This window comes from Phyllopteryx taeniolatus, chromosome 11 (assembly GCF_024500385.1).
Source record: "Phyllopteryx taeniolatus isolate TA_2022b chromosome 11, UOR_Ptae_1.2, whole genome shotgun sequence".
NCBI classification, from domain to species: domain Eukaryota; kingdom Metazoa; phylum Chordata; class Actinopteri; order Syngnathiformes; family Syngnathidae; genus Phyllopteryx; species Phyllopteryx taeniolatus.
The window spans coordinates 14,815,110-14,839,173 of NC_084512.1; the positions used below are offsets into that span (position 1 = coordinate 14,815,110).

The following is a 24,064-nucleotide window of genomic DNA, read 5'->3' on the forward strand; positions in this document are numbered from 1 at the left end:
TGGATGTACGCTCTCCATTAGATACTTCGGCACTATATAATCATATCTAATATATGCAGGGGCCAGATTAATGCACAGGCTAAAGTTTATGCCCCTACGTACACTGCAATTCTCCCATATGGCCATGAAAATATAACACTCATTGAATACGAAAGAGAGTAATGCTGTTGTGGACAAAAAAAACAACAACTCAAGAGATGAACAAAATATGCACATCATCAGGGAGAGAAAATTCTATGTTAAATCTTTTCCGCAAGTCAAATTAGAGGTAATGAACAATGAAGCAAAAAAAATGACAATGACTTCATATGATGGAAGCTCATACTACGTACATACATCTAAAGCCTGGTAGAGATTTTAAACATCTTGTTTTGTCTTGAACGTGAGAGACGCACACGTGATGAGGAAAAAAAATCGCCATGTGTTGTTGTTACTGCTGTTATTGCATATGGTTCTTTAAATGACTATCACAGCTGCTTCCCAGACGCTTAAGTAACCCCATGCGCCACTGTGTGCCACAAACTGTGTGTGTTTTCTGTGTCCATAACTGTGATGGGTTAAATGCAGAAGAAACATTTTGGGTGCATGTGTTCACGACAATAAAAGATTCTTCTTCTTCGTCTTTTTCTTCTTCTTCTTTTTCCTTGGTCTACAGGGTCTATAGAGTCATTTTCATATAATTTGATCAATAACGGTAAAAACACTTGGACACACCGCCTCCGCTTGCTCCTGTATTCTTGTGCTGCTAAGCAAATCTGTGGCTCCATAGGCCTCGCTGGATAGCATTCGGAGGCTCGTAAATGCTTGGGTAGTCGGTGATAAAATACAGAGTAGTAAGTGAATCGTAAGTGCTGACGAGCATATGGTAATTGTCTGTGGATATTATTTTTGCTATTTTTGGAAGAATTTTGGTCAAAATATCCATAACGGTCGCTAGCCAATCCAGCCAATTAGCCAGACCTCCGCCTCGGCTCACACTGCCTCCACTGCTACCCCATCAGCTTGTGCTACTAAGTGAGTTCAGTTGCCCCCTCTCAGTGAGTTTGCTGCTCCATAGGTCACTGGTTCTTAACAACAGACGCTCTAACCAGTCGTCCACCGTTCCGCCTGTTTCTTACTAAAATACCGAAATTGCATATTGTCTTCACTTTTAATAACGAGATATTGCAAGCATTTTTTGTTACTAATCCTCCATTCAAAATAAACTGAGTAATAGTTGAACAAACAACTTTTTACTGACTTCTAATTTCAAAAGTAGAAATCCATAAATTTTTTGTGTATATGTAATAATATGTGATGATCATACATTTATATGGGTTTACAGTCATATGACCCTCTGAGAGAAACTACGATGTGGCCTGTGACAAAAGTGATTTTGAGACCCCTGGATTAGGGGATGTCATCAATCATTGCCAACTGTGGACCTGTGAAGCCCTTTGAGACTCATTTGTAATTAAGGGCTAGACGAAGTAACTTGACTATAAATATTTAAAACTTATTGACTATGTGCGTAGCATTTTTAAAACCACAAAAAAACATATTGTTGAATTAATAATGTCTCTCAAAACTGGAGGTTATTCTCTTGTAGAAGATGAAGGTGTTCCTACTGTTTTGACGAGTGAATGTATACAAATATAAGAAAACTAAATAAACAAAAACTGGAGCTAGCTGTTAATGAGGCACGAGAGTGCCTTCTTGCAGTAGTCTCATACTGCATCAAAGACTACATCAGACTAAACAAGGCTTTAAAATGAATGAAAAACTTAGTCTCTGAGGGGTAATTTTACATCATCAGCATTGGCAACTCGTATTGTCAGAGGTGAAGAACACAGCGCTGCATTGTTGCGGTGTTGGTTTATCCTCATTAATTCACAGATCATAGTACGTATGCTCCTCTTTTTTGTCAACGATTTTTCCGCAGGGTATTGGTCCTATAGCTTTCCAGTCCAAATGGGGTATTTAGGAAAACTTGCTTGCCAAATACCCTGAGGATCAAGCTGTCAGATCAAAAGTGCTTGCCAGCCTGTAGAACTTGACGTGTAACAAATATTGATAGAGGTCTCACTTGTGTTTGCTCAATTAATCATGGCAACAACTTAAAAGGAGCTCATCTGATTTCTCTAGTGTAATGAATGTTTTCTTTTTTTCTATTTTATTTTCCCCTTCTCCCCACATAAGAATAGATAGAGCATGGGACAGGTGCATCCACAAATGCTTTTCAATTTAACACACTCCCTGCTTTGACTTCACAGTAACAGATTGCACCGTTTCTTTCAAATGAGAACTACTGTATGTTGAGCATGAGCACCCCTAATACAAGTCCGTGCCTGGCGTTTAAGTTGGTCTGCGTCACTACGGCCAATAAGCTTGCGGGTAGGGATACTTTAACAGGAGCGTCCCATAATATCCTATTCTCACGGTTGATACAAGACAAGTTATTCCGCTATAAAACTCGGCATGTAATAAAAGTGCATGACTACATTCAGGTTTTCTCTCCTGTTATTGTGCCATCTGCATGCTTCACAGCTTTCCCAGCGAATAAAATGATTTTCCGTTTGCCTCAACAGTGAGCATTAAGGTGGAATTTGGAGAATTCTATACAGTTCTTTTCATATAAAAGCAATCTACTCATCCTTCCTTGCTCAAGTTTTGTGCATTATCTCTTACTCTGTCTTTCAGCTGTATTCTATTTCTGTTGCCAAGGTTATTTGATGGATACAGGTTACGGTTACCTTTTATGCCGCAACAAAGCTGTGGCAAGTGACTCAGAGGAATACAAATAGGAAGTGCAAGTCTGTCTCGCATCTTCTCAGCTAGACATGGAAGCTGTTCCATGATGTTTGTCAAGGTGATGTTCTATAAGCTCACCCAGAGCACCTGCCTTTCTGTGGTGGAAGTGCGTGAAAAGTATGATTTCTCTAGTCAGGGATCATTAGTGGATCTCTGCGGAATTTACAATAAAGATGCAGGAACCTTTCCCGTCATTTCACCTTCTATTTTTGTATCCCACTAGATTCAAAGTATGCCCAGTATTTTGGAAATTCTTACCTGGAGTTTGGAAGGATTGACCTTAGCTCCATCAACAACATCACTGTGAGATTTCAGACTCAAGCAGACCAAGGAACTATTATTTATGTGGGCCAAGGACCAGCTAAGAGAAATTTCATTGTCATGGAACTCTTTGTCATGGATGGGATGCTACAGGTAAAACTTTAAGATGATGACCGCTTGTATATGAAATACATAAACACATGCATTTAAGGCATTCTTTTACATGGAATGCAGGTGTTAATTTTGTGTCAATGAGTGTACTATTCATAATTCATAGAGAATGTCCTCACATCCACAGTTTCTCTTCTCACTATTTTATTTTAGTATGTCTTTTCCTGCAATAAAGAGGATGATGTTGCATGGATTAACACACAAATTCATGTTGATGATGGCAATGTACACATTGTCAATATCAGGTACGTTCTTTTGAAATTAATTTCAGCACATTGTGAGGGATTATCACGTTGCAGAATATCTTGTGTTCAGGGGTGTTAATTTCAATTTAGAGTTCTGACTTGGGGTTGCTTATAAACACATCTGCCTTTGGCAATAATATTTCATTTAATGAGAAAGAAGCAGCCTATTCGTATCGTAAGCTTCTTAGCTTTAAGTAACACACAAAATATGCTCAAATAGTATTAGCACCTCAGGTGGTATTAACTTCCCATCCCTAGTTATCCACTCGTGTCAAGTGTTAAAGCATTTGTTCAAAATAATGACTGTAAAGTAAAACCAAGGGGACATAACAGAAGCCATTTATATTTTATTAAAAACCACCCTACATTTCAAAGAACTGGAACACGTGGCACAATGACGCTATTAAAAATGCATTAGTGTTCAACGGGAATGCTTTATTGGCCGTTCTTAAGTCTTAATTTTTAGCTTTTCATTATGAAAAGATTAGCAATCAAGAGCCAACCACAAAATCAATGTTTAAATGATTTACAGTGAGGCTGCAAAGTCTTTGAGAAATTGTTCTTGAGTCTTAGCGCAAACTTACTACCACTTCTCAATAATATTGCTAATTCCACAAGAGTAATAACAATTTTGGCTGGCCCTTACCAATGATATTCTTTCATTTTTAATTGTATGTGTTCATTTTGCATTAACAGTGACATTTTTCACGAAGGACCAAAACATGGAAACTAGGACTAGTGGCTGGTGATTTGCTGATTTTAAATGGCCTTCAGCAAGGCACATAACCCACAACTATTGTTGCTGCTATTAACTGTGGTGAAAACAAACAAGAAAAAAAATAATAAAAACATATTTTCATACAATAGCATGGCTGCCTCTCAGCATTAATTTCTTTACGTAATAAAAGTGAAAAAAGAATTGGATTTCTTTTTCACTATTGTGAGTTGTTGTTCCGACACGCCTCTTATTCTCATTCATATACTGTATACCACAGTAGTAAACATGTTAAAGAGGAATCGCGTCTGGTAAAAAAATGCTCGATGATATTGTTCACTGATTTCAGGGTTGCTGTGCAATGACAAAGAAGCAGCGAATTGCTTTTTGTACATTGGAGAGATGAGTCCAAGTGTAGTGCCTTTATTAAAAAGAGCAACATTATTCTCTTTTCTTTTTGAGCATTACTTCCATAGTAGATTAAAGAAAAGCAAAGGAGAAATTAAAATAATAAATACCCAATACCTCCTGAAGAAACCAGCTCTGGCCTAAATATGTAAGTGCATACGGATCGGCCTATCAGATTAAAGGGCCACAAGGCTCCACCCCCTTTTTTCAGTGCAAGAAAAATACAACAGCAGTGAGACTCCATCATAATGTTCTGTGCTGAACCCTTGGAGACATTGTGAGCTGTCATAACTAGAGGGTCAGGAGCATGGAAAAATGGTTGCCGGTGTCACAAAGCAAATACTTTGTAATTGTCTGATAGCGGACTCGGTCCATCCTTGTCTGATTTGACCCAGAGCTACAACACCATGGTCATCCTCACCGCCAAACTCATTATAGACTTTTAATATATCTTCCCGTCAAAGACACTTTTCAATATGTTAAATAGAAACCTGGTGGGGCTGGCTTCTCAAGGACAGTGTGCACACTGCCCTCTGGCTGCTGGCCAGGCCGCTCTGGCAGACTGCTTCTAAATTAACCGGCATTCCATGCAAGCAAGCGCTTGAGGAAGGACTTATGCAGCTTGAAGTAGGTGCCCCGAGTATTTAGCCAGCATACGCAACAGTTTGCAAATTGAAGGCTTAACAAATCAACCTAGATTGATGCGTGGACCTCTTTACTTGCACTCGGGTTACAAGAGGTATCAGGAGGCGGGGGGTAAAATCTGTGGCCTGAATACCTTCAAGCTGCTAATGGTTAGTGCTGAATCTGAACTGATGTAATTATTTTGTCTTCTCTGTAGTTTCAAGTGGACATTTAGTTTTTGAGAGCAACAGATAGTTGTTGGGTGCTTCTGAAATAGTGAGACCATACTGAAGGAAAGAGCTTGAGAAAAGACAAACCAGTTGGTAGAATTAAAGCAATTGTTACTATTCCATGAGAACCTGGTTTGTAACTCTAAATGTAAAACAAAACAAAAAAAGCAAAATCACTGGATGTTGTATATGTATATTGTATGTTAAATCTACATAACCCTGTTAAAATAACATTTTATAATGTAAAAAAGAAAAAAAGAAAAGTTGAATGAGACAAAGACCAAAATTAATTTCTGAACTTGACCCACTGTGAACTATAACCTGTAACGCTAACCTAATTAAAAACAAACTGGAATCTCTTAGGGAAGAGAATAAAATTAAACTATAAAACAAAGTGGCTGCATAAGTGTGCACAACCACTTACTATAATTGGGGTTTTGGGTGTGTACAGACCTGACCAGCCACATTCAAAATCATATTAATTAGTAATCAGTACACACCTGCCATCATGATTGAGATAAACCCCCAAATAAAGTTCTACTGTTCTTGTAGGCTATTTCTTAGCTGTAACATACAGTATACTTCATGGTCCACTGAGAGCTTCGAAGCATCATTTGGACGTCATTATTAAAAGGGACAGCATTTAATATACAGTGCAACGGAACGCCGTGAAGACAGTTACCATTAAGTGGAGAAGTACACTATTCCCAAAAGTTAGGGATATTCGACTTTGGGGTAAAATTTTAGGATGAACCCAAAATGCACTATAACCTTTACAGATTAATTTAACTTGACCTTCTCTAACCTTTGAATGTACATTGCATGTCACACCGTTCAATGTTTCTGAACTTTTTGCACAACTTGGTGTTCTCCAACAAAGCAAAATTCCCAACATGTGTTTGATCCGTGAATCGTCCGATAAATTTCCTTGTTCAATTAGAATTGGTATTTTAACAGTCCTGCGATTGGCTGGCAACCAGTTCAGGGTGTACCCCGCCTCCTGCCCGATGACAGCTGGGATAGGCTCCAGCACGCCCGTGACCCTAGTGAGGAGAAGCGGCTCAGAAAATGGATGGATGGATGGATTTTAACAGTCATCATCATCATGCTTATCACATTTTTAGATCATGATACCAACAGTACCTCACCATTGCAAGTCTTCTTAAAGGCTTCGGGATCTTCTCAGACTGATTGGACCCCTGAGCTTAAAGTGTCATGAAGTGTCTTCAGCAGTTTGTTACAGAAATATAAAGAGACTGGAAGAGTCACAGAAAGGCATAGAAGTGTACATCATTAGATTTTGTGTGTATGTATGTGTGTGTAAGTGGATGTGCGTGCGTGTGCGTGTGTGTGTGTGCGTATGTGTGTGTGTATGCGTGTGTGTGTGTGTGTGTGAAAATGTTCAGCATCTTATTGGAGAACTTTTTGTCCAAAGATTTCAACATTTAAGACATTTGCATTAAAAATTTTAGAGGTCAAATTACGTTCACTTGTAAAGGGTATAGTGCATTTTAGCTTCATCCTGAAATTTCACCCAAAACTTGAATATCCCTGCCTTTTTGTGAATAGTCTATGTGGAAACTGTGTGTGCCAAAGTTTCCGATATGACAAACAAATACGTACAATATGCAAATGTCCTGTCAATATTTCACAAAGCTTGTAACAATGTGTGGTGAGGTAAAACAATGTGTACATTTGAATCAGAATTATACATAGCCGAATAAATTTTTGCACCCTATTTCAACCCAAAACTATTGTTTAGACTCTGTAAATTTGACCTTTATTGACAATCATCTGCAATAATAATTCAGTTATTTACCCAAGGTTGTCAACGAGGATCTGCTCTTATCTTCACCATCTTGTTAGTCATTTCTCATCTTCAAAACAAAGGCTAGGTGAGGTCCTAAGCAGAATTGCGTGTTTGGAAGGACATAGGGTAGACTTGCAAGGGTATCATCGTGACCGTCTCCATAATTGCCCTTATGTTTCTCACTTCTTGTTAGACAACACCTGGCTCCTTGTGAGGCTGAAATAGCTCTTTCCGGTCATGAGAGAATCAAAAGTGCAGCAAGTAATTACAGGTTGGGACACATGATACAAAGCACAAACCATATCTTCACAGGCGGTCTGCCACAACAATACTCTGCCATTCAGGTAAGATTTGATAAGCTCTCATCATGTTTCTCCAAGAAAGGGTCTTTGAAAAACCAATGAAGACATCACTGTTCATTGAAGAAAATATTAAGATGGAAATTTAACTCTCTCATTTAGAATTAGATTTTATTACTGCTTTATGAAAGCAACATATTTCTGTTCACTAAATATTATACACTGGCTTCTGTAAAAGCATTACCGGTAATCCCTAAATGGTTGAAAAATATGGCAAATATGTACTGGGCAAAAGGAGCATAATAATTAGATGGGGGGGGGGGGAAATAAAAATCTACACTTTTTTTTTTTTGGGTGACAGAGCCAAAATGTGAGAATGATTGAAAAATCTTATTAATGGATAAAAAATGAATTGCTATCTGTAGTGCCATCACTTCTGAAGGAATGAATGCAATTGAACAGTGTATACTCTTGCAAGTACATCACAATAAAGAGTTTATGTTGGGATATAAACTGTTGAAAAGAAATCTATATTTTTCTTCTTTAGAGAGCAAAGCCTTTCTACAACTTTACTGGCTGCATTGAAATCATTGAATTTAATCAAGTCAGGGGGTTGTACACATCTGATGCCATCACCAGCAGCAACATAGGTGCATGCAGGTAAAGGATTTCCACACATCACTTGTTGTCTCTTAATAAGCCATCTCTAAAGCAGAGCAAGAAAGTAGGTTTTGAATTAGTATGAATTTTCTAAGTTTGATCATGTTGCTGTTATAATTAATTTTTGATTTTATTACATTTTAGTATATATTTGAGGGATATTGGATGGATTTATGTTTTTTTTTTTTTTTTAAGACATCATATACTTTGCATGCTGACCATCATGAATGACTCAGTTTTCATTTAACTGACCAACAGTGTGAACACAACCCCAGCTCCTGCTCAAGCACCAAAACACTCCCAGCATGAAACTTGTGGTGATGGTGTTTGCCTCAATGGGGGAACGTGTCATGAGCTGCAACAACCTGGCAAAGAACCGCCTTCCTGCCTCTGCCCGCTTCATTTTACTGGAACATTTTGTGAGAAAGGTGTTGTACTGTATTTTATTTTTCTTGTTGTTGTGAGCTGAGAGTGTTTCCCACTTTGCACACTCAGTTAAAAAAGAAAAAAAAAGCCTGTAAATCTCCTCTATTGTGACCTCCGCAGTGGTATGTATGTTCAAGAGACAGCCCACTAGTAATGCTGGTTAATATATGCTGAGCCTCTGGGAAATAGGTTTCACATTGAGGCAGAATAGAGTCCACTGTATTAGGAATTTTGAGTGGTGTGAATTATTCAGGACAAGATTAATGAAATGAAAGATCCATATAATCAGCTTGAACCATTCCTGAATGAGAATGCGACCTTGCGGCGCTTGGTCAATTCAGTGCAAACTCTCACCCCTGTCCAAATGATTATTTTTACGACATGCTTTACTGGACGAGTTTTAAGAAAGTAGAAAAACAAAACATCCACAACAAAAGAACGATTCTGCCTTTACAAAAAAAAAAAAAAAAAAAAAAAGATTCATACCAACACAACAATATGTACAACTGTTAACTTTTCTAAATTTACTTTACTATTATGTTACCTGTTTATTCAGTCAATAAATATAAATTAGACCTAAAATAATAGCTTCAAAATCATGATGATGTTATATTTAATCATGGTAACGAGACTGTTAGGCCACCTATTTTAGTGGTCTTGTGGATCAGCAAGGACACCGCTCATCTTCGGTTAGCACTAGCATCTGTGTTAATATTTCTGGTCAGAGTTGTTTGCAGAGTCGATACACAATTTACTGCACACTAAAATGATGTCGGGACAGTTGTTTGGTTGTGCAGTGTAATCGTTTTGCATTTTCCGTGTTGTGTTAGTACACTCGTCATAAAGCATAATCTTATAGGATCCCCTAGTTCTGTAACTTTATTGACAATTATTTTATCTACATTTTCTCTATTAAGAGTGAAACATAAAAATATGTAAGCAATTCTTATACAACGTAAAACTTCCGTTTTCTCACATGGCCATAAAGGAGATTCTTGCTGAGCCAACAAATTCTCAGACCCATGAAGTCTCCCTTTAAAGATCAGCAGTGGGCCTTCAGATTAATTTCTGCTGACTTTGTACGAACTGTCCCTCCTCAAAAGCATTCCATGCAGTCTGTCAGGTTTAACGCAGTCCAATCTCATATGAGCACTCATCCATTGCTGTGCTTTGCAGCCGCTGATTGCGATGGCCTGTAGAAGAAGTCCATGGGCTGTTTACATGCTGACAAAGCCTTTGCACGTGTCGCCATAGCAGCTTTGCTCGCCGACAACCTTGTCCTCACATCCCGTTAAATTAAGTGATAGCCACAAGAGAAGAAGAAACAAAGTCATCTCTGCTCTATGTTGTTTATCCAGATGTCATCTCTGCATGGAACAAATAACATTGACTTGTTTGTCTTCTAAATGAAATGCTGACTTGCATCCTGTAACCCTTGCATGCTTATATCCAGGGCACACATGCATAGGCTGCTTACATTATTGTAAAATCTAACTGATATCAATAACATACATACAATGTGCCTACACATATGCTTGCCTCTGTGATAAGGCATAGTCATGTAAAATGTATTTATGCATTGATATCTGGTTTCATTGCCAAATCTGTCCTATTTATTTGTTAAAAGCCTTAAAGCAGCTGTGGGCGCGCAAATCCACAACTGCTCCAAGTAGGCACCCAATTTACATGTTTTTAATATTTATTTGCAGTGTCTGTTTCACATGGTATTAGAAATACTGTGACAAACACACAATGTACTCTGAAAAAATGTACAGTATATGTTTTTTTGTTACTATAGCAGTCCTATGCTGGTGGTTGTGTTGCCTCTCTGATGCCACAAAATGGCAAAACCAGTACAGTAGCTCAAGTTAAAGTTCAAGTCATTATATGACTATTTTTAGTGTTTTATCTTTGTTTTCAACTCTTTTTTTTTTTTAAACTTAATATTAGGTGTTTTGGAGAAAACATGATCACTAGATGCAATAAAATAAATGTAAAAAATAGCTGCCACAAGCTAGGCGCACTTAGCGAGATTGCTGATTGTATATATGAAGTACATATTAGCGACCTTCTTTTAACTGTTCATTTCTCTTACAAATAACATTTTACAGTGGAATTGCTCATAGTACACAGTTTTGTAAAAAAAAGATTTTTCATGCCATTATTATACCAAACCGCCATTACACTTTTAATCTAGTGCACCTGCTAGATGGCTCTGTGCGGCCGTTTTGGAAACCCTGGTATACAGCATTAGGTCATGAAAAAGAAACCTTACTGCTCTTTCACATTTATCCACTTGATCAGTTCACGAGACTGAGCTGAGCTGGGGCTATTTTGTTGCAAATAAGTTATTTGTGTCTAACTATGAATGATGATTAAGTCCCCTTGAATAATTAGTCAGAAGACTGAAATGGTTAGTCCATTACTCAGATGTTCACAATCCTCTTATCTTTGCTTGTCTGTTGCCACTCTGGATGTTGCTCGTCTTATTCTGGCTGCAAAAAAAGACACAAAAACTTGTAATATCTTTGGTGATACCAAGTATGGCAAATTACCTTCTCACTTAGAAACACAGGCAATTACGAAACAAAATCCTTGACAGACAATTTGGATAAAGGCCTATCTGTTAGAATGTTACAGTACATTTTCACCATCATTGAGTCAAATCAATTGAATCTTTTTAAAAACTGTATAATAATGCAAAAGATTAATCAAGTAGAACCTTGAAATTTGAATTTGACCAGAATTTGGGCATAAATGTCTTAAAAGTTGCCCAAAAATGTTATCTTCATATGTGAGATCACTGAAAATGTCAGCATATCATGCAGGACTTCAGCATACCGCACAAAAGCTCAACACAAAAGCTTAACACTGCACGTTTGTTTTCTCTTTGCCTTTTTGCAATACCTACTCCAAAACAAGGATCAGCTTGAAATGCTACCGGAGCTCTCGTTTTTCCCAAATAAACCTATAGTTTAGAATTCTTTTGGTAACCATTTGGTGCTGCCTCCTGCTAGCTGTCAGAATGAATCCAGATTTAAGAGGCCCCTGACTGGAATGCTTTTCACACCTGAAATGTCTACTTGTTTTTTTGTTTTTTTTAACTCTGCGGTTCTTGGAAGATGACGCAAGAACAAAAAGACATGCCCTACATATTTTGGAAATAGGTTACATTAATGCATGACACATAATAGCACAAGGTACCATACACTTTGAAAAAAACCTCCTGATGAGGTAGAACTTTTTGAAAAGACATAAATGGGACAAACCTGCAATCACCTTTCATGTGAATGATCCATTCTCAGCCAACATCCTACATCAGACCTTCAGATATTCAAGAAATAAGGACATAAGGTAATGAGCCGTAGAAGGAGGTCATAATCAATACAGACTGAATAATTTCCTGCCTCAGTGATTTTGTCTTTTATGACTACATCTTTCCCTCAAAGCCATTTAGTCCCCAACTAATCCTGTGATCACATAGCTTGCAATTGACTACTTGCAGAGTTGACACAATGTCTTTGGAAGATCTAGGACCATCCAACTCATCTTTGAAGAAACAATTTATCATATCTTAAAACTCTGACTGGAATGACCGTATTCTTCGCTATTTTGATTTAAAACATTAAGTCATCCACAAAGCATCGGCCTAAGATACAGCACAGACCAACATTAGACCGCCAGACTTAGAGATCACAAATGTTATGTGGAAATAAAATCCCCAACAAAGGAGCCTGCTTTACAGTTGCTTTGGATTGTCACTTCATGTATTAAAAAGGGGAAAACATCATAAAAGTGACTCATTTATTTGCCAGACTGTCTAATAAGCACCTGACAGTTTTGAACACGCTTTCAACACCGCTGATTCATACTGTAGTCCAGAGTTGAATGACATTAACATTCTTAATTGTATAGACAAGTATAAAAAAAGACAAACTAAATAATTAAACATAAATTGTGCAGCCGTGCAAACATATTTATTTCAGTTATTTCATAATGAATTAAGCAGACTCTGTCATCTGTGTGATTTGGTTCATTGTCATTGAAATAGAGATTTAATTTTTTTAATTTTAAAGCACATCAGCCATTAAGAAATTGTTCTGTAGTTTTGGTGGGATTTAGCCTACCTAAGTTGTTCTTGCCCTATTTTTTTAACATAAAAATGTCACTGTTATATCATACGCTGTCCATCCATCCATCCATTTTCTGAGCCGCTTCCCCTCACTAGGGTCGCAGGCGTGCTGGAGCCTATCCCAGCTATCATCGGGCAGGAGGCGGGGTACACCCTGAACTGGTTGCCAGCCAATCGCAGGGCACATACAAACAAACAACCATTCGCACTCACATGCACACCTAGGGCAATTTAGAGTCTCCAATTCATGCATGTTTTTGGGATGTGGGAGGAAACCGGAGTGCCCGGAGAAAACCCACGCAGGCACGGGGAGAACATACAAACTCCACACAGGTGGGGCCGGGGATTGAACCCCGATCCTCAGAACTGTGAGGCTGACGCTCTAACCAGTCGCCCACCGTGCCGCCATCATACGCTGTCATCTAAAACAATAAAATAAAATGCAAAAAAATGTGTGTTGTGTCAAACACTGCAGTTACAACTCCCTGAGCTGAAGCTGGCCATTTTGTAATCTCTTATCATGCTCTCAAGCTCTCAAGCACCTCACCACAATGTCACCACTGTCTTGTGGAGCTGATGACCGAGTGGGGACCTCCTTCAGCTCGCCTTCAAGTCATAGCCTTCGTCATCCAGGGGCAAATAACAACTCATGTAGCCTTAACAGAACAGAGCATTGCTGACTGCTAATTGGCAAACTGTCAGCGCATGCAGAGACCTGTCAACTTCACTGGGGGTCGGTTAAAGAACATCTGCTGGCCACAGCATTAGGTACACCAGACCTATCAAATGAAATCTGTGTTGAAAAAAAAAAATCATCTTGGTTTGTTATTGTGGTTGCAGTCTGCACTGCATGTGTACAATGGGGAAACCAAACAGCCACTGAAAAGGCGCATCTCACAACATTGTCAAGGCTCAGCTGTCTTCCTGCACCTCAAAGAGAAAAAAAACACTCTTTTGAGGACTAAAATGTAGCTATTCGGGACAGAGAAGACAGATGGTTTGAAAGAGGCGTGTGAGTCCATCTACGCTAAGGTTGGGAAACAATCTCTTAACAGGTTAGAGCTGTCCTATCTAGCCTAAGTGCATGTACTGATGAAGCCTGCTCGATTGATGGGCGAAACTTTTTGTAGGACAAACGGAACAGTCTAGTTGCCATTGATTCAATGCCCTAAGAATGAAATAACCTGGATGAATAAAATATTCACAGGCTTACTGATAAAAATTCTATTTTGGTTACTTAACATTCGAGGGTCCAAACAACTACACCATATACAAGTACATGCATGATAACGCATTAGAAAAGTTATTCCTCTGACTTATTATTTTTGTAAAGGCAGAATGTTTTTTACAGTTCTTGTATATAACTTTATTGTGATACGGTGATATGCAAATATTGTGGCCTCATGTTTTGGCCATTCATTGCTTCAGATGTTCTTCAGAATATTAAAACATGTTACCTCCTATATGAGGAATTTATGTTTTTGTTTTTCCAGATTCCAAAGTGTATATCCCATCTTTTGATGGCACATCTTACTTGGAGCTGCAACCTCTCATAACCGTTCTCCAGTCCTCTGACACCAGCACTAATGTCAAGGACACCACCGTTATTCTCCATTTGACTCTGAAAACTCGATCTACACAGGGCACCATCCTCTACAGTGAGTACAGTCTCATTTTTATGTCTGAAAAAACTGGAGCACTGCGGCAAGCACAGATAAAACAGAAAAATATGCATTTCTGTACAATCCAATTAAGTTGATTGTGTTTAATATAGCTTTTTCTCTGCACATGTCCTTGCGAGTGCAAATTACCTAGTGTTTTTCATCGTTGTAATATTAATGTCCAAAGGGGGCTGCGTTCATCTGAACTCAAATCAGTACTCCAAGTAAAAAATATTTTTTTTTTAAATCCACCTTCAAAACTAAACTTTTCTAAATTATATAACTGTAAATCTACAGCCTTTTAGTGGTAAAAGCTAAGTTGCCATTGTTGTTTAAATGCAGCAAGCATTGATCTGAATACTGATGAACTATAAGTGCCAGTGGTTTTTGTAAACAGCATCCCAGAAAGTTGTATTAGAGACATTGGGGTAAAATTGTTATTAGTAGTAGTAGTAGTAGTAGTAGTAGTAGTAGTATTTGCCTTTAATAGTAATATTGGTGGCATCACAGTGGTCTTTTGTTAAGGATGCGTGCCTCACAGTCAAGAGATAGGGGTTCGTTTGCACCAATTTTTCTCTGGGTACTCTGGTTTCTTCCCATACCCCGAAAGCAAATTAAGACTCTTAAATGCCCATATAGTGTGAATAGGAATGTGACTTGTTTTTTATCTATGTGTAATCATACGGAGTTTTAACTAAAGCATTCTGATACAAATAATAATTTTTCTATTAGGCCTAATACATTTTTATAATTATGTACTGTATTACAAAAGAACCACCGAAGAACACATTCACCCCCATTCACTTGCAGTGTCCCTGAACGCACCTCGCATCCTCACGCAGCTGCGACATGCCTGCCATAAATGGCGGCCGTGGTCGCACTGATTCGGTTGACAAATACAGTTTTGATCCGCTGACATATGAATGGCTCCTATATAGTCTGTTCAGACGGGTTTTTCCTGTAAGTACCTAACAAAACCTGGCACTCTTGAATGAAAATGAACTTTTGTTCGAAAACAATTCTTTGATGCCAAATCACGGCATTCTCAGTTACGTCCATTAGGCAAAAATGAACTAAGTTCCGTTCACGTTCGCACAAAATATGAACGAGTTCATTCAACTCGTTCAGGTACAACACTGATTGTGGGCTTCTTAACATCTGTTGCAAGCCTCTTTTTTTCTTCTCGTAGCTGACGTTCCGGGCGCAATATGGGGTCAATGAGGCACATCTCATCTCATGGTATTTAACTATGGGTAATGCTTGTGCATCTCAGCATTGAGCAGGCCATTAATCCCCAACTACCACTTCCAAATCTTGCAAGGAGCCTCCAGCATATTTCAGTGTTGACAATCCCAGAAATTGTTAAAACCTGCGTCATGCAAGCAGTCGTCCAAGGCAGGGATTGACATAAGACTGAAATAATAATTCCACATTGGTATAGTTTTGTGATTTTGTTCAAAAAAATAAAAACGTTAACTATGAATTATTTCCTCTATCAAATGTTTAACTTCACTTGTTCATATTTGGTGGATTCACTTGGATGCTTTATTAATTTTGAAATTTTCTGAAGGTGTATGCAGGGGAGACGAATTTGGAAATTCTGTCGGGATGTTGAAAGGGATGCGTGACTTAAAATGTTTGGGAAAAGGTTTTTAAACCGTATGTTCACACAGCAGCGGAATGGAAATGGGTGGATGGATGGATAAATTACATCATGTTTATCCATCCATCCACCCATTTTCCGTACCGCTTATCCTCACTAGGGTCGTGGGCGTGCTGCAGCCTATCCCAGCTATTTACGTTTCAAATACAGATGACTGAACATGCGCACAAACTGCCGCGCATCCATTCATATGCAGGAAAACAATTGTTTTCATTGAAACAATAACAGGGTCATTTTTAAGAACATGCACATTGACAGCTATGGTCAAAACAACACTTTTTGATGGCAAATTTCTACCTTGACTGCAATAAACTCCAGTTATCATTCCTGGTGTGCTCCAACATTAGAAGAGAAGAACAGCTTTTCTTCTTCCTTCCCTTCCTTCCATATAAAGCCCTTTTCTAACACGACCTCTCGGGACCGTAGATGAGCGTGTCTGAGTCCTTTGTCCGCCTTGTGTCTCCTCACCCCTCGCCGCCCCTTTCTTTGTCCTTCTACAGAGGAGGTCGAGGAGCACATCTGGAAACACCTTTCTGGCTGTGCTGATTAAAGATGATCACTTGTGTCTTGTTGCTATGGTTGCTCTCACAAGAATCTGTTTAGTTTTCTGGTTTAATGCATTTAACCAGCATTGAACTGTATGCCTATTAATGCAAATGTAGCTACAGTATGTACCGGTAATGCTTCATCTGGTAAGGAACCATATTTGATAACTAAACAAACCCCACATGAGGCAATAGATGATGATTTCAGCGTGAATTCTCTCTTCTTCTTTTTTTATTAAGAAAAGGAAATATGACTAATAATGATAATAATGGAAAATGGCTGTAGACTCTTTCAAAGTACTACAATAAAATGTCAACAAAATTAATCTGTTCCAGGTATCAACATTTTGCAATCATAAAAAATAGAAAAAGACAGTACAACTACCTTTTTAAATAACATTTTAGCATTTTCATTTTTTCATGTAACTATAAAAAGAAGTTACTCAAGTAACTTAAGTGGTACTAAACTTTAAGCACCTTGTCTTCAATGACTAGTGCTTTTGACAATAAGTTGTTAGTTTTATATATACCATTTTCCTCTATAGATTGTCATTAAACCCTTGTGGAAGAATGTAAAACACACAAAATAGAAAATACAAATTTAGGGGTGAAGTATCAACTGAGCTTTTTGTCTCGCTATGTTTTTGTTTTGGTCTCTGGATTTTTTTCTATTGGTCAAGTCGTTCATTGGTCAAACTGTCGTTTCACATCGACTAGTTGCTAATCATGAGTGTGTCACCTTGATTAATTTAAATTGTCTTCTATTTGTTAATGAACAGTTTTGTTAAGTGAGGGGCAGCCATGGAAGGGGAAGAAAAGCAGGATCCAGCAGGATTTTGAACAACTTTTCGGCTCGCATTATCAAAGTGGAAGGAGAGCGGGGAATTATTCCAGCACACACCAGGAGCTCGGTGATTATTGACAAACACAGCAAATGCCCACCAAGCAGAATCCACTGCTGTGGTGGGCCCAGAATAAATTAGGACAGATTTCCCCATTTGGCCAAGTTGCGCAAACGTTACCTGGCTGCCCTGGTGATAAGCACACCGAGCGAGAGAATTTCTTTCTCTGACTGGAAATACCAGCAAGCCACAGCTGGCTTCACCCAGCCCATGTCGAGTCGACGTCGACTTAACTTTCATCACATTAGTGTCGACTGTGAAAAATCTGAAGTTGTCTAAGCCCTCGTACTAATAATATCAGTGGTGGGAAGTAGCAAAGCACAAATACAATACTTTCTTACCGTACATAAATAAATTTTTCAGGTTTCTGTACTTTACTACAAGATTTATTTTTCTGAAAACTTTTTTTCTTTTATGCCCTTAATTTCAAAACAGATATCAGTACTTTCCACTGTTTTAATTTTTATTTTTTTAACCTCCACAAATGAGGACACAACGTAAAAAAGATGTGAATAGAAAGAGGTGAAGGTGATTGATTGATTTGATTGTGGTCTTACAATGCGGGAAAAAAAAGGACACCAGCGACATGAAGGAACGCGAACCAAGGAGCATTAACTTTGACAGCAACAGATTTGGAGATGCAAGATATTCCTCATCCGTGGCCTTATTTAAGGCCATTGTTTGATGTTGTTGGCTCCAAGAATGATTTGTGCTGAATGCCTTGTGTCTTGTACCGGCCTAAAAACCACAAGATTCTGGTGTTAAAATTCCGTCGAATCTGAAAAAACACAAACAATTAAGGTGTAAATTTTCAGTTATCATTAGCTAATTTGGTGGTTTTTGTTGTTTTTTTGTTTTAACTTTTGCTAGTATTTTTGCCGGCACGGTTGGCGACTGGCTAGCACATCTGCCTCGCAGTTCTGGGGACCGGGGTTCAAAGCCCGGCCCCACCTGTGTAGAGTTGGCATGTTCTCCCCATGCCTGGTTGGGCACTCCGGTTTCCTCCTACATCCCAAAAACATGCCTGGTAGCTTGATTGAAGACTCTAAATTGCCCATAGGTGTGAATGTGAGTGTGAATGGTTGTTTGTTTCTATATGGCCTGTGATTGGCTGGCACAGTTCAGGGTGTACCCCACCTCCCGCCCGAAGTTAGCTGGGATAGGCTCCAGCAGCCTGCGACCCTAGTGAGGATAAGTGGAAAAGAAAATGGATGGATGGATGGATGGATAGGTTTTTATACAAGTATTTGTTCTTTGACTTAAGTACAGAGTATGAGTACTTTTGCCACCTCTGAATACTATTGAAGCAATTTATTTTCCATCGATTGCATGGTGGCTTTGAAAATGCTGCAGAATTCTACATTAGCAAGCTGTTTGTGGTGTCACATCAAATATAGAAAAAGCAAAACCAGTGAAGGGGAATTGGTCATAGTTAACTTTCTAGGTGCTCACAAGCAGAAAAGGATTAGTGATGACGTATCCTTTTATGAAACTTGTCATTTAATATGAAGACCATTCAGTTGTGTGACTTTAGAGGGTAACCTGAAAATTGCGTCTCATCTGTCACTATTGCGGGAAGTGTGGCAGCGGCAGTGTAAATGATGTGGGACTTGTGTTTCCAAAGCTACAGAACAAAACAAATAAATAAAACCAAACAAAGCAATCCACGGACAAAGGCAGGAGTTGCTTGCTGATGGAGTGAAGGCAGCAAGGATTGAGCTGACCCTTAACATTAACAATGTCTACATTGTCCTCCCAGCTCTTTTGCTCCCTACACCTGCTCACCCATGTATACACTCTATCTTTTGTAGCACAGGGAGATTCTGATGGGTAGCCCAGACATCATGGTGCAGAGCCTCGTAACAATAGAGCATTGTTTTGGGGTCACTCAATTTCTGGTCACTTTTCGGAGGGTTGAGAAAGTTTGAGCCATGTAAAATGAGTATGATTTATCTAGCTGTGTGCGGTGCAAAATTCTTGGGCTAAGACTTTACTTTTTGGAATCATTTTAACATTGAAGAAAAAAAGTTAAACGCAGGACAGATGCAGGAATTAGTAGTTATTGTCTCTCATGGGAGAGAGATTGATTTATCCATCTTTTCTTTTTTTTCGCACGGAACACAGGTCGCAGATTTATTGTTATTATGGTCAAATTGTGTGTGTCCGGAACAGTAAATGAGACATTTTAATGACGTTATTATAACTTTTTCTTACAGAGTGAATAACATTCAAAAGACAGTTGCCTACTTAAGCCAACCATTTCATTTTAACTGACCTCATTATTGGAACCGGAATGGTTTATTGACAAGATACAGTAGGTAAGTTATGGTAGGGGTGAAAAGTATTTGGACATTTGACAATTGTAAGTCAAAAGGCGGCACGGTGGACAACTGGTTAGAGCGTATGCTCACAGTTCTGAGGAGCGGGGTTCAATCCCCGGCCCCGCCTGTGTGGAGTTTGCATGTTCTCCTCGTGCCTGCATGGGTTTTCTCCGGGCATTCCGGTTTCCTCCCACATCCCCAAAACAGGCGTGGTAGGTTAATTGACGTCTCTAAATTGCCCGTAGGCATGACTGTGAGTGCGAATAGTTGTTTGTTTGTATGTGCCCTGCGATTGGCTGGCAACCAGTTCAGGGTGTACCCCGCCTCCTGCCCGATGATAGCTGGGATAGGCTCCAGCACCCCCGCGACCCTAGTGAGGAGAAACGGCTCAGAAAATGGATGGATGGATGGATGGAAGTCAAAAATATATATATTTGGATGAAAATCATTTGCAGTCAATGAGTGAACTAGATGTTTTACCAGGCCTTCAATGCAGCCGTCTTCACTTGTTGCTTGTTTATGACTCTTCACCATTGTCTTCGGTAAGTGAAGACCATGATCTATTGGCTTCAATTAGAGCCGCACTGACTTGCTGATTGAAGGAAAATTTTTTCTGAAATGAGTTTCATTAAAGTATTCAAAATCATTTTTTTATTTCGAATGATGTCAATTTTCCAAATACTATTAAGCTGCTGAAATTAGATGTTTTCCATAAAATGGCTGTAATTTAGGCGGCACGGTGGCCGACTGGTTAGAGCGTCAGCCTCACAGTTCTGAGGTGCGGGGTTCAATCCCCGTCCCCGCCTGTGTGGAGTTTGCATGTTCTCCCCGTGCCTGCGTGGGTTTTCTCCGGGCACTCCGGTTTCCTCCCACATCCCAAAAACATGCATTAATTGGAGACTCTAAATTGCCCGTAGGCATGACTGTGAGTGTGAATGGTTGTTTGTTTCTATGTGCCCTGCGATTGGCTGGCAACCAGTTCAGGGTGTACCCCGCCTCCTGCCCGATGACAGCTGGGATAGGCTCCAGCGACCCTAGTGAGGAGAAGCGGCTCAGAAAATGGATGGATGGATGGCTGTAATTTATAAATGGGAAATGCCATATCTTAAAGCTTAGTTTGCACTTCAATCATGTTTCAATCCCATTGTGGAGAAAATCATCAAATCAATGTCCAAATACTTGTGGACCGTACATTACAAACAACTGAAATCCTGGTGGCATACACTGTGGTCATCTACGATGAATTTTTAGTTACGGCTCCACTCCATTTAGGATTTCGATAGGCGGGTTCCTGCAACTTTGCACTGATTTTTTGTTTCCTTTTGTGTGTGTGTGTGTGTGTTTTTATCAGAGTTAACATTTGTTTTGCATACTCTTGGAAAGGGTTCTGCAATCCATTTCCCTGCAATATATATGTATGTGAGAAATAAGTGTTGTGTAAAGGGATGTCACACTAAATGCTTGCCACATCCATCCATCCATTTTCTGAGCCGCTTCTCCTCACTAGGGTCGCGGGCGTGTTGGAGCCTATCCCAACTATCATCGGGCAGGAGGCGGGGTACACCCTGAACTGGTTGCCAGCCAATCGCAGGGCACATACAAACAAACAACCATTCGCACTCACAGTCACACCTATGGGCAATTTAGAGTTGTCAATTAACCTACCACGCATGTTTTTGGGATGTGGGAGGAAACCGGAGTGCCCAGAGAAAACCCACGCAGGCACGGGGAGAACATGCAAACTCCACACAGGCGGGGCCGGGGATTGAACCCCGGTCCTCAGAACTGTGAGGCAGACGCTCTAACCAGTCGTCCATCCACCATGCCGCCTGCTTGCCATATTAGTAATTTAAAATTTTTAGTTTTCAAACTGTATTCTAAGTAATTGTATAGTGAATTGTTTATCCAGTATATGATATTACAACATTTGTAAGATAAATCATTTTCACAATGTTGTAAATTCAATTTGGAATAGCTATGAATGAAAGTTGCGCCACGTCCCCAATAGAAGTAAAATGCAAAGATGCAGGAGAGCTCAAAAGGCATGTCTCAGTTGCGCATCGTCTTGCCCTGATGATTGCAGCCACCCTGATCCTGCAAGGCTGTTGTGACTGCACAGCGAGGGAGTTGCAAGTCCAGCAGAACTCTAACCTCGATGGATAGCGTGGTGATTACCCGTGAATGATTCTGCCCCAGACAGGCACAGACATCACAACATTCATCTCAGAGCAGTAATCTCGATTAACCTCTTATCCGTGACATCCCCGTCCAGTTCATGGCTCTCATTTACATTTACCGAGTCATTATGCATGGCACTACAGCACAGGGCATCTTCTCCAACATGATCAAAATATTTATTTTCTGGTGCCACTAAAAGGGAGAAGCAGCAATTAGCTGCTAAAAAAAACGATTTCATAATGCCATTTTTAGAATCAAAAGATCACATTGCACACAAAATGATGGCACATTTTTTATTTTGCCAGAGAGATGTTTTCAGTCCACTTTGTGTTGTACACTATTATCCCAAAAGTAATAAACCGGTTCGTTCACTTTCATCAAACTCAACTGAAGGCATGGTGATAGGGCCACAGAAGAAACTATTAGATTCTGGACAACAGTGTGGATCCAGGAATGTTTAATCATGTATCACTGCTGGAAATTTAGAATTGAAAGGAAAATCTTCATTTGCCACATACTTTGTATTGTGCATTACTGCCACCCAAAGATTTATAATGGAAAATATTCAATAACAACTTTGTTTGGTTTTGTTTTTAATTAGCAAGACTAAACACATTCTTAGTATGTGTATTTCCCTGTGGGGATCCAGGATTTTTACATGTTATTTATTCATGAATATTGATGACAACAGTCATTGAAATGCAGGAGGTGGATATCTGTGAAAGTGTCAAATTTGGTGCGTATCCAAATTAAGATTACTCAGCCTTGGTGGTGGTCTGTGCTCTGATGATTGCCTTTTTAATTTTCTTATTGAAAGCTTTGAAATAAATGCACTTGTTATTAGGATATTGTAAAGGCAATCTAGGAATCTTTGACATACAACTCAAGCCACTTTTAGTGCCCTCCTTTATTGGTGGAGGCTACAATGCTAGTTAAGCTATTTAGGATGCTTTGAGGCAGTTGCATTATTAAACTGTCATCCATTCCGCCGGGTAGTAATAGCTTGACTCTCCCATCTCTAAGCAGACATTGTCCTTCTACGAAGGGCTGCTGAGTGTATTATTTTTTTATTTAAGTTTTTGTAACTAAGGAGCTATTAATTAGCATGGTCCAGATCAACAACTAATATGGCTTTTAAGACCAAATATACAGTTATTTTTTTGCTTAAAATAACATCTCCAAAATCATTTGGATGCTACGCTAAACCAGAATTAGGAGAAAAGTGTTGCTCTGCTGTTTCCATGGCGACCCCAGTTCACCTATTACAGTACTATATTACATTAATAGACCAGCCAAGAGACTTATAGTGACATTAAATGTATTATTAATTAATCAGTTAGTTTGTTTAATTAAAATTAATGCATGTATAGGCAATTAGGCTACAGCATGTATATAAAATTTACTGCTGTTTGTTTGTATTGTTGACAATGGGTTAACAATAATTTACACTTCATCAATGACTGGCAGTTAATTTCCCCCACCCCCAGCATCCTATAATTATTTGTAACTGCTATTTGAAATAAGCTTTGAGAAGGTGTACTTCAAAGGTTGATTCTCTTGTTATGAGAATAGAAAAACCATTAGGAATAAGAATATGTCAGTGTCGGTGAACAGCACAGGTGGGGGTGGAGTAGCCAAATATTATACTCAAGTCACAGTACTGTTACTTTATTCTGTCATTCATCTTCCGTTCCGCTTATCTTCACTAGGGTCGCGGGCGTGCTGGAGCTCCTCCCAGCAATCTTCCGGCGAGAGGCGGGGTACACCAAAGGGCAATTTAAAGTCTTCAATTAACCTACCATGCATTATTTTTGGGATGTGGGAGAAAACCGGAGTGCCCGAAGAAAACCCACGCAGGCACGGGGAGAACATGCAAACTTCACACAGGCGGGGCCGGGATTTGAATCCCGGTCCTCAGAACTGTGATGCGGATATGGTAGCCAGTCGTCCACCGTGCCACCTTTAGAATAATATGACTCAAGTAAAAGTAAAACGTAGTCCTCCAAATAATTACTTGAGTAAG

At 39.3% G+C, this 24,064-nt stretch overlaps 1 protein-coding gene across 4 annotated transcripts in view; it reads left to right on the plus strand.

Moving 5' to 3' along the window:
- eys (eyes shut homolog) overlaps positions 1-24,064 on the plus strand; it is a 223,109-nt gene that overhangs the window by 128,043 nt on the left and 71,002 nt on the right. For all 4 annotated transcript variants that reach the window (XM_061790502.1, XM_061790504.1, XM_061790503.1 and 1 more), the window contains 6 exons: positions 3,014-3,204; positions 3,376-3,467; positions 7,448-7,598; positions 8,101-8,213; positions 8,472-8,641; positions 14,265-14,429. In XM_061790502.1, coding sequence (XP_061646486.1) covers positions 3,014-3,204; positions 3,376-3,467; positions 7,448-7,598; positions 8,101-8,213; positions 8,472-8,641; positions 14,265-14,429 — 882 coding nt within the window. The remainder of the gene's footprint in view (positions 1-3,013; positions 3,205-3,375; positions 3,468-7,447; positions 7,599-8,100; positions 8,214-8,471; positions 8,642-14,264; positions 14,430-24,064) is intronic.